At 56.9% G+C, this 14,010-nt stretch overlaps 1 protein-coding gene across 1 annotated transcript; it reads left to right on the forward strand.

Moving 5' to 3' along the window:
- The first annotated feature begins 989 nt into the window (after positions 1-989).
- Positions 990-13,590, forward strand: LOC144490182 (transmembrane protein 79-like). Its single transcript, XM_078207986.1, has 4 exons — positions 990-1,354; positions 6,305-7,046; positions 9,942-10,155; positions 13,119-13,590. The coding sequence occupies exons 2-4, from the start codon at positions 6,317-6,319 to the stop codon at positions 13,321-13,323; spliced, it is 1,149 nt and encodes a 382-aa protein (XP_078064112.1). The 5' UTR covers positions 990-1,354; positions 6,305-6,316; the 3' UTR covers positions 13,324-13,590.
- The last annotated feature ends 420 nt before the right edge of the window (positions 13,591-14,010 follow it).

Consider the following 14,010-nt stretch of genomic DNA (forward strand, 5'->3'; position numbering starts at 1 on the left):
CTGTGTAACAGGCTGGAGAGGGGCTGAATGGCCTCCTCCTGTTCCTATGTAACAGGCTCAAGGTGAGGGGCTGAATGGCCTCCTCCTGTTCCTGTGTAACAGGCTGGAGAGAGAGGGGCTGAATGGCCTCCTCCTGCTCCTGTGTAACAGGAGGCTCGAGGAGAGAGATTCTAAAAATAGGTCCCGGTTTCCTCCGGGTGCTCCGGTTTCCTCCCACAGCCTGAAAGCCGTGCTGGTTAGGGTGGATTGGCCGTGCTAAATTCTCCCTCAGTGTAACCCAAACAGGCGCCAGAGTGTGGCGACTAGGGGATTTTCACAGCAACTGCATTGCGGTGTTAATAGAATCCCTACAGTGCAGAGGGAGGCCATTCGGCCCATCGGGTCTGCACCGACCACAATCCCACCCAGGCCCTATTCCCATAAACCCATGCATTTACCCTAGCTAGTCCCCCTGACACTAAGGGAAAATTTAGCATGGCCAATCCCCCTAACCTGCACATCTTTGGACACTAAGGGGCAATTTAGCACGGCCAATCCCCCTAACCCGCACATCTTTGGACACTAAGGGGCAATTTAGCATGGCCAATCCCCCTAACCTACACATCTTTGGACACTAAGGGGCAATTTAGCATGGCCAATCCCCCTAACCTACACATCTTTGGACACTAAGGGGCAATTTAGCATGGCCAATCCCCCTAACCTACACATCTTTGGACACTAAGGGGCAATTCAGCATGGCCAATCCACCCTAACCCGCACGCCTTCGGACTGTGGGAGGAAACCGGAGCACCCGGAGGAAACCCACGCAGACACGGGGAGAACGTGCAGACTCCACACAGACAGTGACCCGAGCCGGGAATCGAACCCGGGTCCCTGGCGCTGTGAGGCAGCAGTGCTAACCCACTGCGCTACCGTAGACGTGAGCCCTCTTGTGACACTGATAAGCAAATAAAAAAATCATGTCAAATAACTGACGTTCCCATAGACACATTCTTAGTTTTGTGACAAATTTATCTGCCGAGGAATTCTCACCCAGCGTTCGACTTGCCCCTGACTGCTTTAAGTGCATGCCCCACCTCTCTGAAGATCGCTTGTCTGACAGGTTTTAGTGCACCAGGAAGCAAAGACTTGGAAACAAAGAGTAAGGTGCCAAACACTGTCTCTCAGAGGCAGTGGGGGGAGAGAGAGAGAGAGAGAGAAAAGAGGATTAGTCAACCTGCCAAACTTACTGCAATCTAACATCACGAAGCGAGTCTGGCTGATGTCTAATTTAAATCCAATTCCAACTTAATGAAGTCAGATTAATTAAAGTCTGGTGGCCGCCTCTTGCCAGAGAACCCGCAGGTGGACTGAGGTAGGAGTTACTTTCTTTGTGTAAAGAAACTAGCCTGTCCTTCCATTCCACCGGATCATGCTTGCGGGCATGCAACTTGCGTGTTTGAAGGGGTTTAGGAATATTCCCTGAGACCGGTTTTGCCCCAGATTGGTTCATCCTCCCCCCTCCCCCCCCGCCCCCTCCATGCCCTTGCCACGATTGGCCAATCGTGGGTTAGCCAATTGCAGAAGGATCCTTCCAGCCCCTGGCCAACCGTCCAGTGGTCAACATTGCTCTGATTGCAAACGACCAAAGTTCACACGTCGCTGGCTTGTGAAAGATTAACTGGCGCTGCAGGGGGGAGATCTGCATCAACATGAGGGAAAAACTTCCCATTCAGACCTGAACTCATCTAGGGCTCAAAACTTGGGGAAAACTTCGAGATAAAAAGGTTATCTCCAGAATTAGGGGCGACCAGAACTCACTGGGGGGTTGAGAGAGGGTCCGTAGTAGGAGAAAGTCATTAATAAATTCACTGAGGAATTCAGGTGAAATTGTACCTTCAGGAGAATAGGGGAGAAGGAAGCAAGACTTACTCCCACGGGGGGAGTGGGGGAGAATGTGGGACTCACTCCCACAGGGGAGAGGGGGAGAATGTGGGACTCACTCCCACAGGGGAGTGGGGGAGAATGTGGGACTCGCTCCCACGGGGGGGAGTGGGGGAGAATGTGGGACTCGCTCCAACGGGGGGAGTGGGGGAGAATGTGGGACTCGCTCCCACGGGGGGAGTGGGGGAGAATGTGGGACTCGCTCCCACGGGGGGAGTGGGGGAGAATGTGGGACTCGCTCTCACGGGGGGGTGTGGGGGAGAATGTGGGACTCGCTCCCACGGGGGTAGTGGGGGAGAATGTGGGACTCGCTCCCACGGGGGAGTGGGGGAGAATGTGGGATTCGCTCCCACAGGGCAAGTCGGGGGAGAATGTGGGACTCGCTCCCATAGGGGAGTTGGGGAGAATGTGGGACTCGCTCCCACGGGGGGAGTGGGGGAGAATGTGGGACTCGCTCCCACGGGGGGAGTGGGGGAGAATGTGGGACTCGCTCCCACGGGGGAGTGGGGGAGAATGTGGGATTCGCTCCCACGGGGGGAGTGGGGGAGAATGTGGGACTCGCTCCCACGGGGGAGTGGGGGAGAATGTGGGATTCGCTCCCACAGGGGGAGTGGGGAGAATGTGGGACTTGCTCCCACGGGGGAGTCGGGGGGGAATGTGGGACTCACTCCCAAAGGGGGGACTGGGGGAGAATGTGAGACTTGCTCCCAAAGGGGGAGTCGGGGGAGAATGTGGGACTCACTCCCACAGGGGGAGTGGGGGAGAATGTGGGACTCGCTCCCACGGGGGGAGTGGGGGAGAATGTGGGACTCGCTCCCACGGGGGGAGTGGGGGGAGAATGTGGGACTCGCTCCCACGGGGGGAGTGGGGGAGAATGTGGGACTCACTCCCACGGGGGAGTCGGGGGGGAGAATGTGGGACTTGCTCCCACGGGGGGAATGGGGGGAATGTGGGACTCACTCCCACGGGGGAGTCGGGGGGGAGAATGTGGGACTTGCTCCCACGGGGGGGAATGGGGGGAATGTGGGACTCACTCCCACGGGGGGAGTGGGGGAGAATGTGGGACTCGCTCCCACGGGGGTGTCGGGGAGAATGTGGGACTCACTCCCAAAGGGGGAGTGGGGGGAGAATGTGGGACTCGCTCTCATGGGGGAATGAGGGAGAATGTGGGACTCGTTCCCACGGGGGGAGTGGGGGAGAATGTGGGACTCGTTCCCACGGGGGGAGTGGGGGAGAATGTGGGACTCGCTCCCACGGGGGAGTGGGGGAGAATGTGGGACTCGTTCCCATAGGGGACTGGGGGGAGAATGTGGGACTCGCTCCCACGGGGGGAGTGGGGGAGAATGTGGGACTCGCTCCCACGGGGGGAGTGGGGGAGAATGTGGGACTCGCTCCCACGGGGGGAGTGGGGGAGAATGTGGGACTCGCTCCCACGGGGGGAGTGGGGGAGAATGTGGGACTCGCTCCCACGGGGGGAGTGGGGGAGAATGTGGGACTCGCTCCCACGGGGGGAGTGGGTGAGAATGTGGGACTCGCTCCCACGGGGGGAGTGGGGGAGAATGTGGGACTCGCTCCCACGGGGGGAGTGGGGGAGAATGTGGGACTTGCTCCCACGGGGGGAGTGGGAGAGAATGTGGGACTCGCTCCCACGGGGGGAGTGGGGGAGAATGTGGGACTCGCTCCCACGGGGGAGTGGGGGAGAATGTGGGACTTGCTCCCACGGGGGGAGTGGGAGAGAATGTGGGACTCGCTCCCACGGGGGGAATGGGGGGAATGTGAGACTCGCTCCCACGGGGGGAGTGGGGGAGAATGTGGGACTCACTCCCACGGGGGCAGTGGGGGGGAATGTGGGACTCGCTCCCACGGGGGGAGTGGGGGAGAATGTGGGACTCGCTCCCACGGGGGGAGTGGGGGAGAATGTGGGACTCGCTCCCACGGGGGAGTGGGGGAGAATGTGGGACTCGCTCCCACGGGGGAAGTGGGGGAGAATGTGGGACTCGCTCCCACGGGGGGAGTGGGGGAGAATGTGGGACTCACTCCCACGGGGGAGTGGGGGTGAATGTGGGACTTACTCCCACGGGGGAGTGGGGGGGAATGTGGGACTCGCTCCCACGGGGGGAGTGGGGGAGAATGTGGGACTCGCTCCCACGCGGGAGTGGGGGAGAATGTGGGACTCGCTCCCACGCTGGAGTGGGGGAGAATGTGGGACTCGCTCCCACGGGGGGAGTGGGGGGAGAATGTGGGACTCGCTCCCACGGGGGGAGTGGGGGAGAATGTGGGACTCGCTCCCCACGGGGGGAGTGGGGGGAGAATGTGGGACTCGCTCCCACGCTGGAGTGGGGGAGAATGTGGGACTCGCTCCCACGGGGGGAGTGGGGGGAGAATGTGGGACTCGCTCCCACGCTGGAGTGGGGGAGAATGTGGGACTCGCTCCCATGGGGGGAGTGGGGGAGAATGTGGGACTTACTCCCACGGGGTGAGTGGGGGAGAATGTGGGACTTGCTCCCACGGGGGGAGTGGGGGAGAATGTGGGACTTGCTCCCACGGGGGGAGTGGGGGAGAATGTGGGACTTGCTCCCACGGGGGGAGTGGGGGAGAATGTGGGACTTGCTCCCACGGGGGGAGTGGGGAAGAATGTGGGACTCGCTCCCCACGGGGGGAGTGGGGGGAGAATGTGGGACTCGCTCCCACGGGTAGTGTCCGTGAATTTGGTATTTTGGGAAGAGAGAGACACCTTTCTTTCGTACGTTGGCGTGTGAGTGACTGAGGTAATGGGCAACTTCTCTGTGGAGCGTGCGCTTTGCGTGTATCTGGATTAACCAGTTCAACACGCTGTAAGAATGTTCTGGCAACATCTCAGCAAGATAACAAGTCAGAATCTCCATCACCACTTGCCCTGCCCTGAGTCGGAATGTCACGGGGGAGTTTACCCAAGACGCTTTGTCATAATATCCAAACAGCCAGGGTTCACCATGTGATTGTACTTATTTACTGGGGCCAGTTTCACCACTTTGCACAGCCTGACAACACGCTGATCTCCACAGCGAAAGCCCTGCCTTTGTATAGCACCGTGCACAGCCCGCAGGACACGGCACGGTGGTTAGCACTGCTGCCTCACAGCGCCAGGGAAACGGGTTCGATTCCCGGCTCGGGTCACTGCCTGTGCGGAGTCTGCACATTCTCCCCGTGTCTGTGTGGGTTTCCTCCGGGTGCTCCGGTTTCCTCCCACAGTCCAAAGATGTGTGGGTTAGGTGGATTGGCCATGCTAAATTGCCCCTTAGTGTCCAAAGATGTGCAGGTTAGGGGGACTGGCCATGCTAAATTGCCCCTTAGTGTCCAAAGATGCACAGGTTAGGGGGATTGGCCGTGCTAAATTGCCCCTTAGTGTCCAGAGATCTGCAGGTTAGGGGGATTGGCCATGCTAAATTACCCCTTAGTGTCCAAAGATGCACAGGTTAGGGGGATTGGCCATGCTAAATTGCCCCTGAGTGTCCAAAGATGTGGGGGTTAGCTGGATTGGCCATGCTAAATTGCCACTTAGTGTCCAAAGAAGTGCAGGTTAGGTGGATTTGCCATGCTAAATTGCCCCTTAGTGTCCAAAGATGCACAGGTTAGGGGGATTGGCCGTGCTAAATTGCCCCTTAGTGTCCAAAGATGCACAGGTTAGGGGGATTGGCCATGCTAAATTGCCCCTTAGTGTCCAAAGATGTGGGGGTTAGGTGGATTGGCCATGCTAAATTGCCCCTTAGTGTCCAAAGATGTGTAGGTTAGGGTGGATTGGCCATGCTAAATTGCCCCCTTAGTGTCCAAAGATGTGCAGGTTAGGTGGATTGGCCATGCTAAATTACCCCCTTAGTGTCCAAAGATGTGCAGGTTAGGTGGATTGGCCGTGCTAAATTGCCCCTTAGTGTCCAAAGATGTGCAGGTTAGGTGGATTGGCCATGCTAAATTGCCCCCTTAGTGTCCAAAGATGTGTAGGTTAGGGTGGATTGGCCGTGCTAAATTGCCCCTTAGTGTCCAAAGATGTGTAGGTTAGGTGGACTGGCCATGCTAAATTGCCCCCTTAGTGTCCAAAGATGTGCAGGTTAGGTGGATTGGCCATGCTAAATTGCCCCCTTAGTGTCCAAAGATGTGTAGGTTAGGTGGATTGGCCATGCTAAATTGCCCCTTAGTGTCCAAAGATGTGTAGGTTAGGTGGATTGGCCATGCTAAATTGCCCTTTAGTGTCCAAAGATGTGTAGGTTAGCTGGATTGGCCGTGCTAAATTGCTGCTAAATTCCCAGAATTTCTCTGAGCAGGGGGAGGTTGGACAACAAACAGTTTGTTGGGGTCCAATGGCCTGTTTTGCTGAGATAAAACTGTGATGCGTTTGTGATTGCAGAGCCCGCGCGCCATGTCGGGGTCGCTGTCCGAGGCCCAGGTGGACTCTCGGAGCCTGAGCCCCGAGGAGGAAGTGGCGAGGGACATGGAGGAGGAGCAGAACGACTCGGATCACCCCCGGAGTACAGGATCCTCCGAGGATGGTGACACGCGCTTGCTATTGCACTCTACGGACACGCTGGAATACACCCAGGACGGGCAGGCCTTGGTTGCCGTGGAGGGCGGCCTGGAGATGGTGACCTTGGGGGATGCCCCCTTGGCGTGTTGGCTAGAACCTCCTGGTGCCGACTTCTCCACAGAGGAGGGGGCGGCGGGGAACGTGCCCGTTGTCATCGTGGACCCCGCGGTGCAGGTGGTTGGCACGGCCCCCGAAGACGGCGGGCACTCCGACCCCGAGAAGGCCCAGATCTCCGACGCCGAGAACTTAGCCCGACAGCCACTCCTGTTGGCGTGCGCTGGGCACGAGGGCTGGGGCGCCCCCCGGGGCTACCCGCCCCCTGACGCAGAGTGGCCGGAGTCGGACGTGGAGGCGGGGCCGGTGAAGCGGCAGCCCTGCCCCCGCTGTACCCGCCCCAACCTCAAGGCCACGGCCGCACTGGCGGGCGCCCTCTTGGTCTACCCCTGCTTCCTGTATGGGGCCTACGTCTTCCTGCCCTTTGATGTGCCACTGATGCCCGACCTCACCACCCGGATCATCTACACCCTTCGCTGTGGCGTCTTCGCCACCATCCCCATCGTGATGGGTAAGCCAGCCTCTTCTGCAGAGCCTGACGGCGCGGGGAGAAGCATTGGTGCAAGAGTCCAAAGATGTGCATGTGAGGGGGATTGGCCAGACCCAGGTTACAGAGATAGGGAGGGGGTGTAGGGGGCTGGAGGAGGTTACAGAGATAGGGAGGGGGTGTAGGGGGCTGGAGGAGGTTATAGAGATCGGGAGGGGGTGTAGGGGGCTGGAGGAGGTTATAGAGATCGGGAGGGGGGTGTAGGGACTGGAGGAGGTTACAGAGATAGGGAGGGGGTGTAGGGACTGGAGGAGGTTACAGAGATAGGGAGGGGGTGTAGGGACTGGAGGAGGTTACAGAGGTAGGGAGGGGGTGTAGGGGCTGGAGGAGGTTACAGAGATAGGGAGGGGGTGTAGGGGCTGGAGGGGGTTACAGAGATAGGGAGGGGGTGTAGGGACTGGGAGGTTACAGAGATAGGGAGGGGGTGTAGGGGACTAGAGGAGGTTACAGAGATAGGGAGGGGGTGTAGGGACTGGAGGAAGTTACAGAGATAGGGAGGGGGTGTAGGGACTGGAGGAGGTTACAGAGATAGGGAGGGGGTGTAGGGACTGGAGGAGGTTACAGAGATAGGGAGGGGGTGCAGGGACTGGAGGAGGTTACAGAGATAGGGAGGGGGTGTAGGGACTGGAGGAGGTTACAGAGATAGGGAGGGGGTGTAGGGGACTAGAGGAGGTTATAGAGATAGGGAGGGGGTGTAGGGACTGGAGGAGGTTACAGAGATAGGGAGGGGGTGCAGGGATTGGAGGAGGTTACAGAGATAGGGAGGGGGTGTAGGGACTGGAGGAGGTTACAGAGATAGGGAGGGGGTGTAGGGGACTAGAGGAGGTTATAGAGATAGGGAGGGGGTGTAGGGGCTGGAGGAGGTTACAGAGATAGGGAGGGGGTGTAGGGGGCTGGAGGAGCTTATAGAGATAGGGAGGGGGTGTAGGGACTGGAGGAGGTTACAGAGATAGGGAGGGGGTGTAGGGGACTAGAGGAGGTTATAGAGATAGGGAGGGGGTGTAGGGACTGGAGGAGGTTACAGAGATAGGGAGGAGGTTTAGGGACTGAGGGGGTTACAGAGATAGTGGGGGGTGTAGGGACTGGAGGAGGTTACAGAGATAGGGAGGGGGTGAAGGGACTGGAAGAGGTTACAGAGATGGGGAAGTGGTGTAGGGGCTGGAGGGGGTTACAGAGATAGGGAGGGGGTGTAGGGGGCTGGAGGAGGTTACAGAGATGGGAGGGGGTGTAGGGGACTAGAGGAGGTTATAGAGATAGGGAGGGGGTGTAGGGACTGGAGGAGGTTACAGAGATAGGGAGGGGGTGTAGGGGACTAGAGGAGGTTACAGAGATAGGGAGGGGGTGTAGGGACTGGAGGAAGTTACAGAGATAGGGAGGGGGTGTAGGGACTGGAGGAGGTTACCGAGATAGGGAGGGGGTGTAGGGACTGGAGGAGGTTACAGAGATAGGGAGGGGGTGTAGGGACTGTTGGAGGGTGCGGAGATAGGGAGGGGGTGTCGGGGGCTGGAGGAGGTTACAGAGATAGGGAGGGGGTGTAGGGGCTGGAGGAGGTTACAGTGATAGGGAGGGGGTGTTGGGGGCTGGAGGAGGTTACAGAGATAGGGAGGGGGTGTAGGGTCTGTTGGAGGGTGCGGAGATAGGGAGGGGGTGTAGGGGGCTGGAGGGGGATACAGAGATAGGGAGGGGGTGTAGGGACTGGAGGGGGATACAGAGATAGGGAGGGGGTGTTGGGGGCTGGAGGAGGTTACAGAGATAGGGAGGGGGTGTAGGGACTGGAGGAGGTTACAGAGATAGGGAGGGGGTGTTGGGGGCTGGAGGAGGTTACAGAGATAGGGAGGGGGTGTAGGGTCTGTTGGAGGGTGCGGAGATAGGGAGGGGGTGTAGGGGGCTGGAGGGGGTTACAGAGATAGGGAGGGGGTGTAGGGGGCTGGAGGGGGTTACAGAGATAGGGAGGGCTGTAGGGGGCTGGAGGGGGTTACAGAGATAGGGAGGTGGTGTGAGGGTTGGAGGAGGTTACAGAGATAGGGAGGGCGGCGCTCCCTCAGCACTGACCCAATTCATTGACATTCCTCATGGTGGCTAACCCGACCCAGTGTTTGGACCCGGAGGTAACCTCTGACCTCCAGCAATCTGACTGGCATCCCTAACAGCGCTATGGGTGTGCCTACCGCACAACAGGGACTGACTGATGTCCAATAACAATCCTGGAACTCCCTCCCTAACAGCACTGTGGGTGTACCTACCCCAAACGGGGACTGACTGATGTCCAATAACTAATCCCGGAACACCCTCCCTAACAGCACTGTGGTATACCTACCCCACACACAGGGACTGATTGATGTCCAATAACAATCCCGGAACTCCCTTCCTAACAGCACTGTGGGTGTACCTACCCCACACACGGGGACTGACTGATGTCCAATAACAATCCCGGAACACCCTCCCTAACAGCACTGTGGTATACCTACCCCACACACAGGGACTGACTGATGTCCAATAACAATCCCGGAACTCCCTCCCTAACAGCACTGTGGGTGTACCTACCCCACACGGGGACTGACTGATGTCCAATAACAATCCCGGAACTCCCTCCCTAACAGCGATGTGGGTGTACCTACCCCAAACGGGAGGTTCAAGATGGCGGCTCCTCAGGGGGCAATCTGCCCATCCCAGCGATGCCCACTTCCCGGGAGTATGGGAGCTGACCAATCCCGACCCCCGTCTCACCCGTGCCGCCACCCAACGCGCCAATGTGTGGTCCTGGGATCGACGCAACCAGGGTTGGTGGGGATGTGAGGTCCCACAGCCAGTCACCAATTCTCCCTGTCTTTCTCCCCCTGCACCGCCCCCTACTGACAGGTATCATCGTCTACGGCCTCGCCAGATGCTGTTCCTCTTCTATTGACCCCTTCGCGCCCCGACAGCGGGAGGTAGAGATCCACCTCCGTTTCGTCACGGACTCCATCCATCTCTTGGTCCTCTTCCTCCTGAACCTGTTGGTCCTCGCCACCTACATCCCTCAGGAGGTGCTAAAACTCCTTCCACTCCTCACTGCCTTCTTTGCCCTCGCGAGGTGAGTCCTTTGTTTCAATTTGATTTATTATTGTCACATGTATTGGGCCATCTTTCTCTCTGAAAACGGTCTCTCTTTGTAAGTACTCTGGATCTGTTCCTCGCATGTCGTGGGATACAGTGAAAAGTATTGTTTCTTGCGTACTATACAAAGCATACCGTTCATAGAGTACACAGATCTGATTTATTATTGTCACATGTATTGGGATACAGTGAAAAGTATTGTTTCTTGCGTGCTATACAAAGCATACTGTTCATAGAGAAGGAAAGGAGAGGGTGTAGAATGTAGTGTTACAGTCATAGCTAGGGTGTAGAGAAAGAGCAGCTTAATGCGAGGTCGGTCCATTCAAAAGTCTGACAGCAGCAGGGAAGAAGCTGTTCTTGAGTCGGTCGGTACGTGACCTCAGACTTTTGTATCTTTTTCCCGACGGAAGAAGGTGGAAGAGAGAATGTCCGGGGTGCGTGGGGGGTCCTTGATTATGCCGGCTGCTTTTCCCGAGGCAGCGGGAAGTGTAGACGGAGTCAATGGATGGGAGGCTGGTTTGCGTGATGGATTGGGCTACATTCACGACCTTTTATATTTTCTTGCGGTCTTGGGCAGAGCAGGAGCCCATACCAAGCTGTGATACATCCAGAAAGAATGCTTTCTATGGGGCATCTGTAAAGGTTGGTGAGAGTCGTAGCTGACATGACAAATTTCCTTAGTCTTCTGAGAAAGTAGAGGCGTTGGTGGGGCTTTCTTAACTATAGTGTCGGCATGGGGGGGACCAGGACAGGTTGTTGGTGATCTGGACACCTAAAAACTTGAAGCTCTCAACCCTTTCTACTTCATCCCTGTTGATGTAGACAGGGGCATGTTCTCCTTTACGCTTCCTGAAGTCGATGACAATCTCCTTTGTTTTGTTGACATTGAGGGAGAGATTATTGTTGCCGCACCAGTTCACCAGATTCTCCATCTCATTCCTACGTGAGATGGGGGACCCCCCTCCCCCCCTCCCCCCATTCTTCAGAGTTCCGTCAAATAATCCACAGGGTTGGTGGGGGCAGTAGACGGTCATTCGGAGTGAAGATGGGTCAAATGGCCCCCCCTGCACTGTAAAACCTCTGAGATTCTGTGTTTGATGGGGGACAGTGTAGAGGGAGCTTTACTCTGTATCTAACTCCGTGCTGTACCTGTCCTGGGAGTGTTTGATGGGGGACAGTGTAGAGGGAGCTTTACTCTGTATCTAACCCCGTGCTGTACCTGTCCTGGGATTGTTTGATGGGGGACAGTGTAGAGGGAGGTTTACTCTGTATCTAACCCCGTGCTGTACCTGTCCTGGGAGTGTTTGATGGGGGACAGTGTAGAGGGAGCTTTACTCTGTATCTAACCCCGTGCTGTACCTGTCCTGGGAGTGTTTGATGGGGGACAGTGTAGAGGGAGCTTTACTCTGTATCTAACCCCGTGCTGTACCTGTCCTGGGAGTGTTTGATGGGGGGACAGTGTAGAGGGAGCTTTACTCTGTATCTAACCCCGTGCTGTACCTGTCCTGGGAGTGTTTGATGGGGGACAGTGTAGAGGGAGCTTTACTCTGTATCTAACCCTGTGTTGTACCTGTCCTGGGAGTATTTGATGGGGGACAGCGTAGAGGGAGCTTTACTCTGTATCTAACCCCGTATTGTACTTGTCCTGGGAGTGTTTGATGGGGGACAGTGTAGAGGGAGGTTTACTCTGTATCTAACCCCGTGCTGTACCTGTCCTGGGAGTGTTTGATGGGGGGACAGTGTAGAGGGAGCTTTACTCTGTATCTAACTCTGTGCTGTACCTGTCCTGGGAGTGTTTGATTGGGACAGTGTAGAGGGAGCTTTACTCTGTATCTAACCCCGTGCTGTACCTGTCCTGGGATTGTTTGATGGGGACAGTGTAGAGGGAGCTTTACTCTGTATCTAACCCCATGCTGTCCCTGTCCTGGGAGTGTTTGATGGGGGACAGTGTCGAGGGAGCTTTACTCTGTATCTAACCCCGTGCTGTACCTGTCCTGGGAGTGTTTGATGGGGGATAGTGTAGAGGGAGCTTTACTCTGTCTGTAACCTCATGCTGTACCTGTCCTGGGAGTGTTTGATAGGGAACAGTGTAGAGGGAGCTTTACTCTGTATCTAACACCGTGCTGTACCTGTCCTGGGAGTGTTTGATAGGGAACAGTGTAGAGGGAGCTTTACTCTGTATCTAACACCGTGCTGTATCTGCCCTGGGAGTGTTTGATTGGGACAGTGTAGAGGGAGCTTTACTCTGTATCTAACCCCGTGCTGTACCTGTCCTGGGAGTGTTTGATGGGGACAGTGTAGAGGGAGCTTTACTCTGTATCTAACCCCGTGCTGTACCTGTCCTGGGAGTGTTTGATGGTGGACAGTGTAGAGGGAGCATTACTCTGTGTCTAACCCCGTGCTGTACCTGTCCTGGGAGTGTTTGATGGGGGACAGTGTAGAGGGAGCTTTACTCTGTATCTAACCCCGTGCTGTACCTGTCCTGGGAGTGTTTGATGGGGGACAGTGTAGAGGGAGCTTTACTCTGTATCTAACCCCGTGCTGTACCTGTCCTGGGAGTGTTTGATGGGGACAGTGTAGAGGGAGCTTTACTCTGTATCTAACCCCGTGCGGTACCTGTCCTGGGAGTGTTTGATGGGGGACAGTGTAGAGGGAGCTTTACTCTGTATCTAACCCTGTGCTGTACCTGTCCTGGGAGTGTTTGATGGGGGACAGTGTAGAGGGAGCTTTACTCTGTATCTAACCCCGTGCTGTACCTGTCCTGGGAGTGTTTGATGGGGGGACAGTGTAGAGGGAGCTTTACTCTGTATCTAACCCCGTGCTGTACCTGTCCTGGGAACAAGGGGGCACCATCTGTGGATGGTAATGAGGGACGATATGTCATGGCTGGTCTAAATGAGGCTCTAACATCGCACTCTTCTCTCTCCCCCCCTCGCTCAGATTGATCTACTGGTTGACGTTTGCCATTAGCAGTACTTTCCGGGGGTTTGGTTATGGCCTGACGTTCTTCCCCATCGTTGCCCTCCTCGTGGCCAACCTGTGCTACATGTTCGTCCTGTCGCCGGACAAGATTTTCGCCACCTCGGACAGTGAGGCCGGGGAGCAGGAGAAGGCCTCAGGCCCACGCCAACGCTTCTGGGGTTGAAGGCCGGGGCCCTGGCAGAACGGACTCCCGTTACTGTGGCGACCGGTAGTCCGTCCAACCTTCAACCTTCTACAGTCAAACTAATGATGATGTTTCAAAGGTTTTCGCTTGAAATTCCTCCCCAACTAACCTCCCCCCTCGCTCCCCGGCCCAGCATGCGGTGTGTGCGACCCCCGCTATCCGAGGTGCCTTTATTAATTTTCTTAATGGGGTCCCTGGCAAGCGTCCAGGGCCCAGGTGACGAATAAATTAAACAGTAATACGAGATCTCTGTGTTTACTAATGATTCCCTTGCAAATAGGTTCATGTTACACGGTTGCTATGTAGTACAGAACTTCTGACACCCTCCTCCCCTCCACCACGACATCTCATCGCACGGGACGCAAGTTAGTTTGTTAAGTCAGAAACTAATCTGTACACAGCAAGATCCCACCCACCAGCATGTGAGCGGCGCTCCCTCAGCACTGACCCTCCCACAGTGCGGCGCTCCCTCAGCACTGACCCTCCCACAGTGCGGCGCTCCCTCAGCACTGACCCTCCCACAGTGCGGCGCTCCCTCAGCACTGACCCTCCCACAGTGCGGCGCTCCCTCAGCACTGACCCTCCCACAGTGCGGCGCTCCCTCAGCACTGACCCTCCCACAGTGCGGCGCTCCCTCAGCACTGACCCTCCCGCAGTGCGGCGCTC

Source organism: Mustelus asterias, unplaced genomic scaffold (genome assembly GCF_964213995.1).
Source record: "Mustelus asterias unplaced genomic scaffold, sMusAst1.hap1.1 HAP1_SCAFFOLD_2986, whole genome shotgun sequence".
Taxonomy (NCBI): Eukaryota; Metazoa; Chordata; class Chondrichthyes; order Carcharhiniformes; family Triakidae; genus Mustelus; species Mustelus asterias.

Coding starts and splice junctions, on each gene's coding strand:
- LOC144490182 (XM_078207986.1), top strand. CDS start 6,317: ATGTCGGGGTCGCTGTCCGAGGCCCAGGTGGACTCTCGGAGCCTGAGC. Junction 7,047..9,941: donor CACCATCCCCATCGTGATGG/GTAAGCCAGCCT, acceptor CCCTACTGACAG/GTATCATCGTCTACGGCCTC. Junction 10,156..13,118: donor GCCTTCTTTGCCCTCGCGAG/GTGAGTCCTTTG, acceptor CCCCTCGCTCAG/ATTGATCTACTGGTTGACGT.